General features: G+C 44.0%; 1 protein-coding gene across 1 annotated transcript in view; it reads left to right on the forward strand.

Annotated features, from left to right (window-relative positions):
* The window catches only part of DRC3 (dynein regulatory complex subunit 3), a 31,360-nt gene extending 18,958 nt beyond the window's left edge, over positions 1–12,402 (forward strand). The window contains exons 8-12 of the mRNA XM_089656718.1: positions 1,636–1,767; positions 3,602–3,672; positions 5,877–6,000; positions 6,357–6,488; positions 10,781–12,402. Of these exons, the coding sequence (XP_089512844.1) occupies positions 1,636–1,767; positions 3,602–3,672; positions 5,877–6,000; positions 6,357–6,488; positions 10,781–10,891 (570 nt within the window). The 3' untranslated portion in view covers positions 10,892–12,402. The remainder of the gene's footprint in view (positions 1–1,635; positions 1,768–3,601; positions 3,673–5,876; positions 6,001–6,356; positions 6,489–10,780) is intronic.
* The last annotated feature ends 1,879 nt before the right edge of the window (positions 12,403–14,281 follow it).

The raw sequence follows: 14,281 nt of genomic DNA on the forward strand, positions 1-14,281 counted from the left end.
CTGTATTGGGATCATGTTGAACTAAGTATTTTGCACATTGGCCGCTAGATGAAGATGACCACCACTACTGTGCGTTACATGTACGTAGGTTGTACCAACATTTTTTTACAAACTGACAAATGAAAGACGATGAGCTTTTAAAGGACAAACTGTAATGTGAATCTGATGTCTGTAGTTTATGTAGTTTAAATTGTTATTGGGTACACTATATTAATACGGTATCTTTGACAGAGTCTTTAATCACTTGTCACCCCACCACAGTACATTTACTGCAGCAGGGTGGCAGGTGCAGGCAGTGGTGTACTTAGGTTTTGTGCTGCCCTAGGCAACACAAAAATTGTCCACCTCCCCGCTGAAAGAACCTGACACCGACAAACCCACTACCCCACCCCCGCGGAGAGATCCTGACACAGACCAACACTAACTGCTCCCCCCGCCCAAGAGAGCCTTCCACTACCACCACCTCCCATACAACCACCATCAACCCCCTCCCCACTGAAAGGGCCTGATACAGATCAACACCACCACCCCAGCCCCGCAAATAGAGAGTCTGACACCGACCAACACTAACCGCTCATCCACTTTTCCCTTCCCTCCGACCCCCCCCGCCGCGCAGAGAGCCTCACACTGACAGACACCACCCCCACCTCTACCTCCCGCCCAAGAGAGCCTTCCACTACCACCGCCCCCCATACACCCGCCACCAACCCTCCCCCCTGCTGAAAGAGCCTGAGACTGACCAACACCACCACCCACTCCCACGGAGAGAGCCTGACAGTGACCAACACTAACCGCTGCCCCCTTCCCTCCAAAACCCCTGCAGCACAGAGAGAGCCTCACACTGACCGACACCATCCCCACCTCTACCTACCACCCAAGAGAGCCTTCCACTACCACCACCCCCCATACACCTGCCACCAAACCCTCCTGCTGAACGAGCCTGATACCGACCAACACTAACCGCTCTTCCCTTCCCTCCGACCCCCCCCGCCCAGCGAGAGCCTCACACTGACCAATGCCACCCCCACCTCTACCTACCACCCAAGAGAGCCTTCCACTACCACCACCCCCCATACATCTGCCACCAAACCCTCCTGCTGAACGAGCCTGATACCAACCAACACTAACCGCTCTTCCCTTCCCTCCAACCCCCCCGCCCAGCGAGAGCCTCACACTGACCGGTGCCACCCCCACCTCTACCTACCACCCAAGAGAGCCTTCCACTACCACAGCCCCCCATACACCCGCCACCAACCCCTCCTGCTGAACGAGCCTGATACTGACCAACACCACCACCCCACCTCCGGAAATATAGAGCCTGACACCGACCAACACTAACCGCTCCCCCCTTCCCTCCAAACCCCCTGCAGCACAGAGAGAGCCTCACACTGACCGACACCATCCCCACCTCTACCTACCACCCAAGAGAGCCTTCCACTACCACCACCCCCCATACACCCGCCACCAAACCCTCCCGCTGAACGAGCCTGATACCGACCAACACTAACCGCTCTTCCCTTTTTTATAGGAATCAAACTCCCAAAAGTTTACTTTATATCTGACATGCACATCCACAATTGTCCTCAAAAGATCAAAATAAAAAATGTTTGTATGATGTCCTTTATGTCTCTCTAGCTGTTCGATGAGCTCTCGCAGATCACAGACCAGCAGATTGTAGACTCCAAATCACTGCAGTATAGTCAGGACATTGCCCAGCTCATGGACTCCCTGCTGATGCTGGAGGTGCAGCTGGTGGACCAGCTGGAGGTGAGTCCACGTCTATTACTGTGTTTATTCCCCCCAGAAAAAGTCAGAAATCATCATAACTCTACCCTTTCTAAAGGGATACTGTATTGGTATTTGGTCAAATTTGTTTCACATATACAGTAAGTAAACACTAACAATGAATTTCTCTTGTGTTCCCATTTGCTCTGTTTTATTAACATTGCAAATGTTTTGTTATATCTGTTTAATAAAAGCGCAGAAAACCTGTTGATTTTTACCTAAGCTGGTTCCTGTGCACATTTCCTATGTTATCTCAAAGATCCTTCTCAGTTCTTATCATGAACTACAGAATTATTAGCCTTTATATTGTAAAAATGAGGAGGTCTGAGTAGCTTAGCAAAAAACAGTGGGCAGGGCTGACACCACTCAGTTCTCCAAAAGTGTGTTGTCAGCCCACAACAGGGCTTAAAAGTGAATTCCAGATGTACTTTCACTTGGGCCAAGCTGGCCAAAGCAAATTATTTCCATGCCAGAATGGTCTAACATTAGCTATCAGTGTTTTTCAACCAGGTTGCCAGGATTATGGGACCCAGTTGGGTCTGGATCAGCATCATGAGTTACCATGGTGAGGGCAGGCTTGCCATCAGTGTGATAATAATTAATGGCGCTTTAGGACTAGGACACACGTCATCATTCATTGCTTGGGTGTTGATAGCCAGCTGGCCCACACCATGACAATGCAGGCAATGCATGACAAAGAACCAGGGCAAACAGCATGCAAGGGTACCCCCAACATTCAGGGGAGGATGGAAGACCGCCTCCTCCAAACTTGCTCCGCCTCCCACCCTCTGCTACGCTGTTGGAGTCATAAGGTACAACTCTGATATGAAGAGGGACTGTGTGGGACTGTCTGATGGTGGGGGGGAGTGCTTTGTGATTAGAGGTCTCTGATGAGGGACTGTCTGATTACGGGACCTGTGATGGAGGTGTAGACTGTGTAATTTGGGGGCTCTGTATGGGTAGACTGTGTGATTAGGAGACACGGTGATGGGGTGTGGACTGTGTGATTGGGGGATTTTGTATGGGTAGACTGTGTGATTGGGGGAACTGTGACGGAGATATGGAATGTGTGATTGGGGGGCTCTGTATGGGTAGACTGGTTAAGGAGTACTATGATGGGGGTGTGTCCTGTGTGATTGGGGGGCTGTGTATGTGTAGATTGTGTGATTAGTGGCACTGTGATGGGGGTGTTGACTGTTTGGGGGACTCTGTATGGGTAGACTGTGTGATTAGGGGACATGGCTATGGGGTGTGGACTGTGTGATTGGGGGGCGCTGTCTGGGTAGACTGTGGGATTAGGGGCCACTGTGACCAGGGAGACTGTATGACTGGGGGGTCTGTAATGAATGGGGTGGACTGTGTGATTGGGGACACTATGATGAGTGGTTTTGTGATTGAGGGACTCTATAAATGGAGGGGGACTGATGTGATGGGGGCTCTCATATATAGGGGGTCTCTGATGTAAATGGGGGGGACTCTGATGTGATGGGAGGGGGACCTCTGACATCCAAACAAATTATTCATACGCCAGAACAGTCTTGTCTATTACAGCAGTCCCAGAAGCCAGAACTTCTGGCATTGAAATAATTTGTTTAGGCCAGCTTGGCCCAAATGAGCCATTAAAAGTGAAAGTAAACCTGGAATTCTCTTTTAAGAGCTGAATGCATTTCTGGCAGATCAACGTTTAGTTCAGTACTTGGAGGGTAATTAAAGGAATAAAACACAGGGAAATGTTCATGTGTTGGAGAGATGTACTTGTATTTTTTTTCTTCCTTGACATACACTTTAATAACCGGCTCATTTTCTCTGTACACAGGAGATCACTAAGGAATATGAAAGGAATATCTCTGAACTGGTGTCAACTTTTCTGGAAACTGCACAAGGCCTATATCCTTTTTTTGGACAGGTCTTGTAAAGACAGCCAGCAGCTAGTATACAGCGATCTTCTTTTTTCTGTATTCATATTTCCTACCTAGGATTTCATAATCTAGGTTCATAATACATCGTACATCACAGGTGTGCTTGGCCATTTTTGTGACAGATTCAAATACAAAGTGCAATAAAGGGGCCATTTGAGTGATAACTTTGAAGATATAGCCAGTGCTTTGCAGCATCAGAAGCAAGATTTTTGGATGTATTGAAAATCTTTGCAAGTGATGAGTGATTGTTCCCTATCAAAATTCCCTAACAATCCAGAAAAGGGCTCTTTTATTTCTTTTTGTTCACCCAGACAATGCCAATCCTGTCCTAACATTTCCTTCAAACTTGACATACATTCTGCTACTGGTGTCCCCACATGAACTGGCACTCACCATAAAACGTTGACCTACTACTGCTAGTCAGGTTACTTAATGCTTTTGGGGTACCCCTGCCTGTTTATATCCTCCTTCACGTGGCTTCTATAAGTCTTCCACAGATAGTTCGCTTCCACTCAGGAAATAAAATGCCAGGGGGAGATCTCATAGCGTAAAACCATTTGATTGATTAAAATTGCAAAGTAAACACTCTACACTCACTTGTTGAAGTGCCTATGTAAACCGGGACTAGGTACTGTATATGTAGCTTGTATGGGGGAAGATGGCCGCCGCTACTTCAATCCCGGAAGCTGAGTGAGTTCCACTAACCGAACGTGACTGTACCAGATGTGCCGTATCGGCACGTAAACCAGACCTCAACACATTTCGTCCTGATTGGATGTCTTCAAGAAATTTTAAACAGTGTATATTTCTTGGGGTAAAGGTTTTACATATATAAATAAAAGTTGATCATTGTTAGCACCCCTGTCTGTGGCAAATGGTTTGTCTCAGCTCTGTAACTGATACATTCTGCTGGAGAGCATGTTATTTTGAAAAACAACCGTTTTACTGGCTGGATCACCAAATGAAAATAGAAGAAAAAAAAGCCTAAAAAAGAAAATGAGTACAGCCATTGCAATTGAGAATTGGTAAGCTGCAATATAATGATTGCTTGCTTTTGGGTTTAATACTGCTTTAAAGTCCAACTCTGGAAACTTTTCAAATTATCTCTTGCAGTGGGACTACTTCTGAATTGCAAGGGATAATTGCTCCTTTTATCAAGGGGAAACAGTTGTAATAAACCGATGCTTCACTTCCTTGGCAGATGGTGTTCCCCACACTCTGGCAATGGGCTATCCCTTGGCATCATCACGTCCAATGCAGGCCTATGGACCCTAATATGATCTTGATGATGTCAGGATCCGAGAGCACGGGGAAGGAGAGGTTGCCAGGACCGGACTAGCTGGAGGATCAGGTAAGTAAATTTAAGGATAAGTTCACCTTTGGCAACATATTACATGTTCCACCTGGTTTTAGCCGCCGCCCCCCCCAGTATCTAAAAGGTGAACTTATCCTTTAATCCTTGTTGTGGGAGTGCAGGCCCACTACAAGCAATCATTTTTTTAGTTGCCCATTGACGAGCTTAAAAGGATGTGTCCCTAAATCGATGCTTCACCGTTTGGTAGAAGACGGAGAGTTAAAGCAAATAACCGTTTCCTAAATTTCTTAGGGACTCCATTGGTGAGATCTCCCAGATCTGCACACCTGCTGTACCCATTATGAGGGGTTCCCATTCTTCATGATGGTTATACTTATTTTTTTATAATAGTCAATGTAACAGAAAGATCAAGAACACCCAAAACTCCCAGGTAGACAGGAACAAAGCCAGGAGTTATAGCAGGGAAGTCTTGCTGTTGTAATATCCGAGACCAGGGGCGGACTGACAACTCATGGGGCCCCCGGACAATAGGGGATCATGGGGCCCCTGTGTCCTTGCCCAAACTCAAAAAAGCCTTTGAAAAAGGTACCAGGGGTTTCTCATGGGGCCCCCTACTGACCCCGGGCCCTTGGGCAGTGCCCGAGTTTCCAAATGGTCAGTCCGCCCCTGTCCAAGACATATAAAAAGCTATGGGTGACTTCAGCCCACCCTGCTCCACTGTTTATTACTTTTGGGTGGATTGACCCTTTAAACAATAGAACAATCAGATTGAAGTATGTGGGCTTCTTAAAACTCAGTAGTACTTTAACAGTTCAGTAACTAATCGTCTGGAGTTGTTCTTTAACCCCTCAATTTACAATGGCTCAGATCAGAGACTTGGAGAACCACCACCATGAAAAACTCCTGGAGTTGTCTATTAGCATGCTGGAGAGAGTATTGAAGGGGGAGATGGATGAAGACATGACCGATGAGCTTCGAGCGGTGAGCAGATTGTATTATTATACCACACCCAACAAACTGTCCTTGGGGACCATTAATGTAGAACTGAAGGTAAAATAATTATTTTTTTTCTCTAAACTGAGGGAAATCCCTGGTAATCACCAGAACTATCGTTCTCATCATGTTCTCTATTCCTGTTCTGGTGTCCAACCAAAATTTTGGATTTTCTTTCAATTTTGTTGAACAAATCAATAAGGGTGAATCTCCTTAATGTGGATAAAGACAGCAATAAAAACCTGACAGTTGTTCTAATCCCTCTCCACTCTATCCAAAAGTTAAAAAAAAACTTGCTCTCAGTTACATTTTAACACTGTGTACTTTTCACCTTTTGCTGGCAGCTGTTTGTGGACAAAGACACCATCGTCAATGCAGTCAGTGCCTCTCATGACATACACCTGCTGAAGATCGATAATCGAGAAGATGAACTAGTTACCAATATCAATAACTGGGCCACCAACCTCATACAAAAAGTAAGACTAGAAACTATGGCATAAAGTCAATGCAACCAAAATCAGGATTCACCTTTGAGTTGAGCTTTAAATCATCCACCAGTTTTATATTTTTCCTCTGATGAGATCAGGTTGCTTAGATTTTCCACTAGATTCTTATACACTATAATGGCCCCTTTCATATGATCTTTCTGATCAGGTCCGATTGTCAGTATTTTAGGTGGACCTGATCAGATCCATTCAACCCTATGAACCTAGGAACCGGTGGGTGTATACACCAGCCTACCGATCCACTAAACACACACAGAAGAGGATCTGTCCTCCTGTGTCTAGGTGGATTGGATGGGGCAATCTGGTGTAAACTTCCATAGAGCAGAGTGGGCTTTGTCCATGTCCACTCAGTTCAGATTCACCTGTCATCTATGCACTTTGCTGTGATCAGCAGGGGATCAATGGGCAGATGCCTTGCTAATCAAAATGGAAAGGGCCCATGTGAAAAGGGGCCTAATGCCAAATGTTTGAGGGCACCAGGTTGTCACACAATATGGAAAAAAGTATGTGAATACCCCTCCAAATTATTAGGTTCAGGTGTCTGCAGTGCAGGGTAATGTTAATTACTAGAGAATACAAAGACTATTTAGATAATTGTGTGGTCAACCTTGTTGTAACAGTTTGGGAAGCATTTTTCTGTTCCCGCATGACTGTGTGCCATACAGCTCCATAAAGTCATGGTTTGAGTTTGGTGTGTATAAACTTCAGTTGCCTGTACAGAGCCTTGGCCTCAGAAACCTTTGGGATAAACGCTGATTGGAAGCAAGGTCTTCTTGTCTGATCTCAGTACCAGACCTCACAAATGCTCTTTTGGCTGCATAGGCCCAAATTCCTACAGAAACACTCCAAAATCTTGGGTACAGCCTTCCCAGAAGAGTGGAGGCTGATATAGATGCAAAGAGGAGGACAATGCCTTAATAATGTCCATGGTTTTGGAATAAGATGTCCAACAAGCTCATGTAGGTGTAATGGTCAGTTGCCCACAAACATGGCCATCTAGTGTATCTTTTAGTGGCTTTGGCATTGAGGTCTGCCCCACATGAACTCCCATCACCAGCTCAACCAAAAATGAAATTCACCTTTTGGTTGACACAAGTTTGAATCATCCACCATCCTTATATTTTTCTATTGATGAGATCAGGTTGCTTAGATTTTTCGCCGGTTTCTAATACACTGTGTGCAAAGCCATTGGCTGAATGAGCACAGATTCTCACAGACACACCCCAAATTCTTAGGTAAAGTCTTCCCAAAAGAGTGAAGGCTGATATAGCCGCAAAGAGGGAGACAACACCTTATTAATGCCTTTGGTTTGGTATAGGATGTCCAACAAATCCATTTACTGTAGGTATGATTGGTCAATTGTCCACAAACATTTGACCACCAATCGTATCTTCTGGTGGTTCAGGTAGTGAGGTCTCCCAACATGAACTCTCAGCAACACTCACAAACATTAACCACTTCAGAGCAGTCCACCCATATTGTAGTGCGGATGGGAGGATCCTACAGGCACTTTGATGTACCTGTATATCACTGGCATCTTCTGGGTAAAGGCTGTGCGTTCGTGCCCACCGACTCCCGCTGTGATTAGACGGAACAAAGAGAATTTTAGTAAAAAGCAGCACATAATACACCTATTAACACTTGTTAGGCACACACTTAACCCCTAATTACCCAGAGATGTTAACCTCTTCCCAGCCAGTGTCATTAGTATAGTGACAGTGTATAGTATCATCACTAATCACTGTATTAATGTCACTGGTAATGTCAGTGTCTGCTAGTTCGTTCCCATCCAGCATCAGTTAGTGTCAGATTGCCTGCCGCACAATCACAGTCCTGCTATAAGTCATTGATCATGGCTATTACTAGTAAAATAAGTAAGTAAATAAATAAAAATTCCAGCATATATGCCATCATTTGTAGACACTATAACTTTCACACAAACCAATCAATATCCACTTATTGGGATATTTTTTTTACCAAACACATGCAGCAGAATACACTTTGGCATAACTTAATGAAGAAATTTGATTTTTTAAATTTTTATTTTTTTTTCTTAGTTTATATAATAAAAAATTTAAAAAAACCCGGTGAGGATCAAATACCACCAAAAGAAAGCTCTATTTGTATGCAAAAAATGTTTATATATTTTGTGTGAGTATAGCTGCATGACTGTGCAATTTCCAGTTAAAATAGTGCAGTGCTCAATAGTAAAAAATGGCCTGGTCACGAAGGAGGTAAAACCTTCCGTGGTTAATGTTGGACTTTTTTTCTGCTGCAAGCTTTCTATTTACATCATGCAGACTGCAGTAGAATGAGTCATGTTCCTGGACAATACTAAGTACAGCTAGGAGTTATGGCAGAGAGATCTAGCCAGTAAGGCAGTCAGCCATTTAACCCTCCGGTGTCCACTCATAAATAAAATATGCGTTTGGGCCGGACTGATCCTTTCAACAGAATTACTTAAGTGAACATGTACGGTAATTAGCCTATACAGCACAAGGCAACAAATCAAATCAATTGCAGCTCCGGTAGCGGCACCTACTCACCTTCCTTTCATTCATTTGGTGCTGTTTTTGGCCACTGAAGTAAGACAGCCTTGTGTGAGTGTGGAGAACCACCAACAGGATACAGGTACCAAAAAAAATGATGGCAGTTTTAACCAATCCAAAACTAAAAGAAAGAGGCTTGGGCTGTAAAAATACTCCTTAAAAAGACTGTTAGCAATGTAAACAGGGGCGGACTGACAACTCATGGGGCCCCCAGGCAATAGGGGATCATGGGGCCCCTGTGTCCTTGGCCAAACTCAAAAAAGCCTATGAAAAAGGTACCAGGGGCATCTCATGGGGCCCCCTACTGACCCCGGGCCCTCGGGCAGTGCCCTAGATTCCAAATATCAGTCAGCCCCTGAATGTAAAACAATTGCAGGTAAAAGCATGTAAAAAAAATTAAAGTGGAGATCCAGTCAAACAAACAAAAACAGAGACTTACCTGCCCCATGATCCAACGGTGTTCTCTCCGCAGCTGGTTGCACCAACTGTCCTCACTCCCCGGCACCAGCATCTTTAGTGTGGTCACCCGGCTGTGACAGCTTGTAGCTTCACAACTGGGTTCCCACTGCGCATGCGCGAGTAGCGCTGTACTTTGTGAATGGCCCCTTCTGGGATCTGTCACGTGTCCTAGAAGACTATGGAGAGGGAGAGGAGGAGGACAACTTCTGTTTCCAATCACGTAGGCGATTTGGGGAGCAGGTACCCAGTTTTGACAGGTATCCACTCCCCAAAGATGCCAATTCCTCACGTCGAGCAGGGGACCAGTACTTAAAGCGGAACTTCCACTTTTGGGTAGAGCTTCACTTTTAAGTATTTTTAATTCCTACTTGCAATGTTTTTCCATAAATTAATTTTTATTCATTGCAATGTGCCCTTGAATGACACTTCATAGTCTTCTGGGAGTATCTAATTACTGCCCAGGGGCGGACTGACCATTTGGAAACTCGGGCACTGCCCGAGGACCCGGGGTCAGTAGGGGGCCCCATGAGATACCCCTGGTACCTTTTTCATAGGCTTTTTTGAGTTTGGGCAAGGACACAGGGGCCCCATGATCCCCTATTGCCCGGGGGCCCCATGTGTTGTCAGTCCGCCCCTGTTACTGCCTATGCTGGCCAAACACCTCCGCCCCTTCTTTACCTCCTTCCATAAACTTTGATGTAGCTGCCTGGGAAGGAGCAAAGAGGAATACTATAGAGTAGTCTTTCCCAACCTTTTTTACCCCAGAGAAACTCCTAAAATAACTTTCAGGCCTAGGGGAACCTTTACCTAACCAACTAATTGGGGGTCAATGGAAAAAAATACCCATCACATTGGTGGTCAGTAGGAAGTGTTACAGCGGTGGTCAAAATGCCACCCTAAAAGATAGCTATAAAGTTCTTTGGTGTCTTATTGATGGCTTTGCCAAGTGGCCTTGGTCCTGGACCTATGATGGTACCATCAAATAGGAGGTCATTCAGCCACAGCTCAAGGAACCCCTAGCAACCTCAGGAGGAATCCTAGGGTTCCATGGAACCCTGGTTGAGAATGGCTGCTATAGAGTATCACTTGAGCCAACAGTTTTCAGGGCTTTTGGATGTCTACACAAGAGAGGCTTTTACATGTAAATATCATATCACCAAACGCACATATAACCTTATGGTAGAATTTTTGAATGCTGAAGGGTAACGACGGCCATTGCCAACTACCAACTGTGCACTTTTCATGTTTGAACAGGTTCACAGAGAAGAACAACAGAGAAATCGTAAACGGGTTTCAGAAATCAACATGTACATTGATCACCTACGGGATGAGCTTGACAACCTTGACATCCATGAACAGATATGACTGCCTCATGACTGAGCCCAGCTAACAGACTTTCAATCTGCTCACATAGTTATCCACAACCTCACCTATTCTCAGCCATGTTGTGTTAACAAAAAAAGGGGTGAAGTGAGGTTTACTTTTTATTACTTTTATTCTTTATCTCCCGACCAAGAGATGAAGGTAGATGAACCTTTACAGAACTCAGTAGGGCTGTAATGTACCGGAAGATTGAGACTTGCAGTGCTGAATATCATCAAACACCAGAACCGGGGATGTCGAATCTTGGTAAGGCTGGCCATACACTATACAATTCTCTTTAGAAAATTGCTTTAGATTTACCAAGAACCATATAATATGAGGTCAAACCTAAACAACACTTCCAATTGTATCCAATTAGGCAGGCCCCTGCACTACATATGTGATAAGAGAGTGCAGCACTATGAATTCAACCAATATAATGCAATTGATGGAGATGTAAAATTACGTAAAGTGCCAAGTGCGTATAAACCAAGTTATAAATAATATGACAATGTGCATAGAATAAACTTTTGAGCAATCAAATGAATAAATAAATGTCTAAATTAATAAAAACGTGCAAATTGTCCTTAATTGTAAAGTAAATCTTGTGCTCATAACAAGAAAATCCTGTATTCAGGTGAAAGTATATTTCATGTGACCAATATTTCATTCGGTGAAGTGCGGAAAGTGGTAAAAATGCACACTCACCAGATGCGCATTTAAAATACGCAGTGTATTACATATGATGAAATCAGCCAGAGGTCCCCTTTGAAGTAGAATGGATGTATAGCCTGGTAAGGATATCCCTCCTCTGGATACTGGGGCTGCTTTACAGCTTGATGTCACCTAGGATTCGGGCGTTGTTGTGATAAGCTGGGGCCTGGACTCCGTGCCGGTGCCGGCTCCTTCCTACATTCTCCACAGACCCCTTTCTCTATACGAAGACCCTCCTTCTCCTCGCCCTTTCCGGTTCCGGGTTGCCACACCTCCTCCTCTTCCCTTTATCTAAAGCAGTGGTTCTCAAGCTTCCTAATGCTGTGACCCCTTAATACAGTTCCTCATGTTGTGGTGACCCCCAACCATAAAATTATTTACCCAGTAATTATAATTCATGAGTGTCGTTTTACCTCCAATATTGCTGCTTTCTATACAGTAGCTGCTTTCAACACAGTAGCTGCTTTTAACAGAGTAGCTGCTTTCAACACAGCAGCTGCTTTCTACACATCGAAAATATGTGTTTTCTGATGGTCTTAGGGGACCCCTGTGAAAGGGTCGTTTGACCCCCAAAGGGGTCGCGACCCACAGGTTGAGAACCACTGTTTTAAAGGAAATTGGACAGAAAATTGTAAGGAAATTGTATAGTGTATGGCCAGCCTAAGTATGTATTTCTAAAGGGGGTGGAGGGTTAGTTTAGGTCAATGTTCTTTGAAAGTGTACTTATTGTTTCAATATCTTTTTAAATGCTATACAAGCCTTTTTATTTAATATAATTAAAATGTGCCTTTCCATTTAAATCTGCCATTGCTGTGATTTTTTTTTTTTTCCTTACATCACCAGAAATGTTGCTTCTTTCAAACAGAACTCCAGCCAAATATAATAAGATTTGGCCACCCAACCACATGGTACCGCAGTACAATGGGGTTTGGTGTGCTGCGATTTGTAAGTCGCTTGCCTTATCTTTTGTGCATTCCTGTGTTTTTTGCAGCCCATTGAAATGAATAGGCTGTTAAAAACCAAATGTGCAGGAACACACAAAAATGCCTGAAAATTGGGGACGCAGACAAAAAACACATTTTCATTAGAGGGAAGGGTTGAAAAATTTTGACGATGGTTTTATTGCTGACTCGATGACAAGCGCACCTCCCACTTCTAGAACTGTCAGCCCGTAACACCAAAATGACTTTTAAAACTAACAATCTTTAACTGTGTAAAATAAACGTATGGATTTTATACAACGATATTGGTACCTGCTGAAGTTTCAGATTAGTTTACTGCTGTTATATTCTGTGACAGGGATGGTGGTACTCACTCTATAGGGGGTTTTTGATACCCCCAAAGTGTTTTTTCAATATTGGTTTATTTAGGGGCGTATTTACCACAAGGCACTTGCCTAGAGCGGCATTTTTCAGGGGGGCAGCACCTCCCCACAGAAGAAGGGATGGGGAACCAGGTGGGATCCAAGAGAGGATGTGGGTTACTTGATGGTGTATGTAGAGTGACTCTCGTTCCCAGGGATGTCTGGAGCTCTGAAGATGAGTGTCTTTCTCTCTATCGCTGGGGGGGGGGGTTGGTGGAAGGCTCTCCCGAGTGGGGTGCAGAGGTGTTGTTGGTCAATGTCAGGCTCTCTCCGTAGGAGGGGGAAGGGGGGGGGTGGTGTTGGTCGGTGTTCATTGGGGCAGACGATTTTTGTGTTGGCTAGGGCAGCACAAAACCTAAATACACCACTGAGTCTGTTATCTAATTGCTAGTTTGTTCAGTAACATTCTTACCGCATTTTCTCTTCCTTGAAAACCAGCAACTGTAGGTCTTCTTGGATCAAAAAACTGCCATATCTAAACATTCCACAAGATGGCGACATTTCATGCCTGCAAACTAAATCCATTTTACTGTATATAAGAATTGTCAAAAGAAGCCTGCGCCTGTTCTGAAAAAAGCCTGGCCATATACACTGTGCTGTACATTATATACTCACTACCTGCCTGGTATATACACTGTGCTGTACATTATATACTCACTACCTGCCTGGTATATACACTGTGCTGTACATTATATACTCACTACATGTCTGGTATATACACTGTGCTGTACATTATATACTCACTACCTGTCTGGTATATACACTGTGCTGTACATTATATACTCACTACATGTCTGTTATATACACTGTGCTGTACATTATATACTCACTACCTGTCTGTTATATACACTGTGCTGTACATTATATACTCACTACATGTCTGTTATATACACTGTGCTGTACATTATATACTCACTACCTGTCTGTTATATACACTGTGCTGTACATTATATACTCACTACATGTCTGTTATATACACTGTGCTGTACATTATATACTCACTACCTGTCTGTTATATACACTGTGCTGTACATTATATACTCACTACATGTCTGTTATATACACTGTGCTGTACATTATATGCTCACTACATGTCTGTTATATACACTGTGCTGTACATTATATACTCACCACCTGTCTGTTATATACACTGTGCTGTACATTATATACTCACCACCTGTCTGGTATATACACTGTGCTGTACATTATATACTCACTACCTGTCTGTTATATACTATACACTGTGCTGTACATTATATACTCACTACCTGTCTGTTAAATACACTGTGCTGTCATTATATACTCACCAGTATATA

Source organism: Staurois parvus, unplaced genomic scaffold, assembly GCF_062004578.1.
Source record: "Staurois parvus isolate SC_StPar_1 unplaced genomic scaffold, SC_StPar_1.0 ptg000931l, whole genome shotgun sequence".
Classification (NCBI taxonomy): Eukaryota; Metazoa; Chordata; class Amphibia; order Anura; family Ranidae; genus Staurois; species Staurois parvus.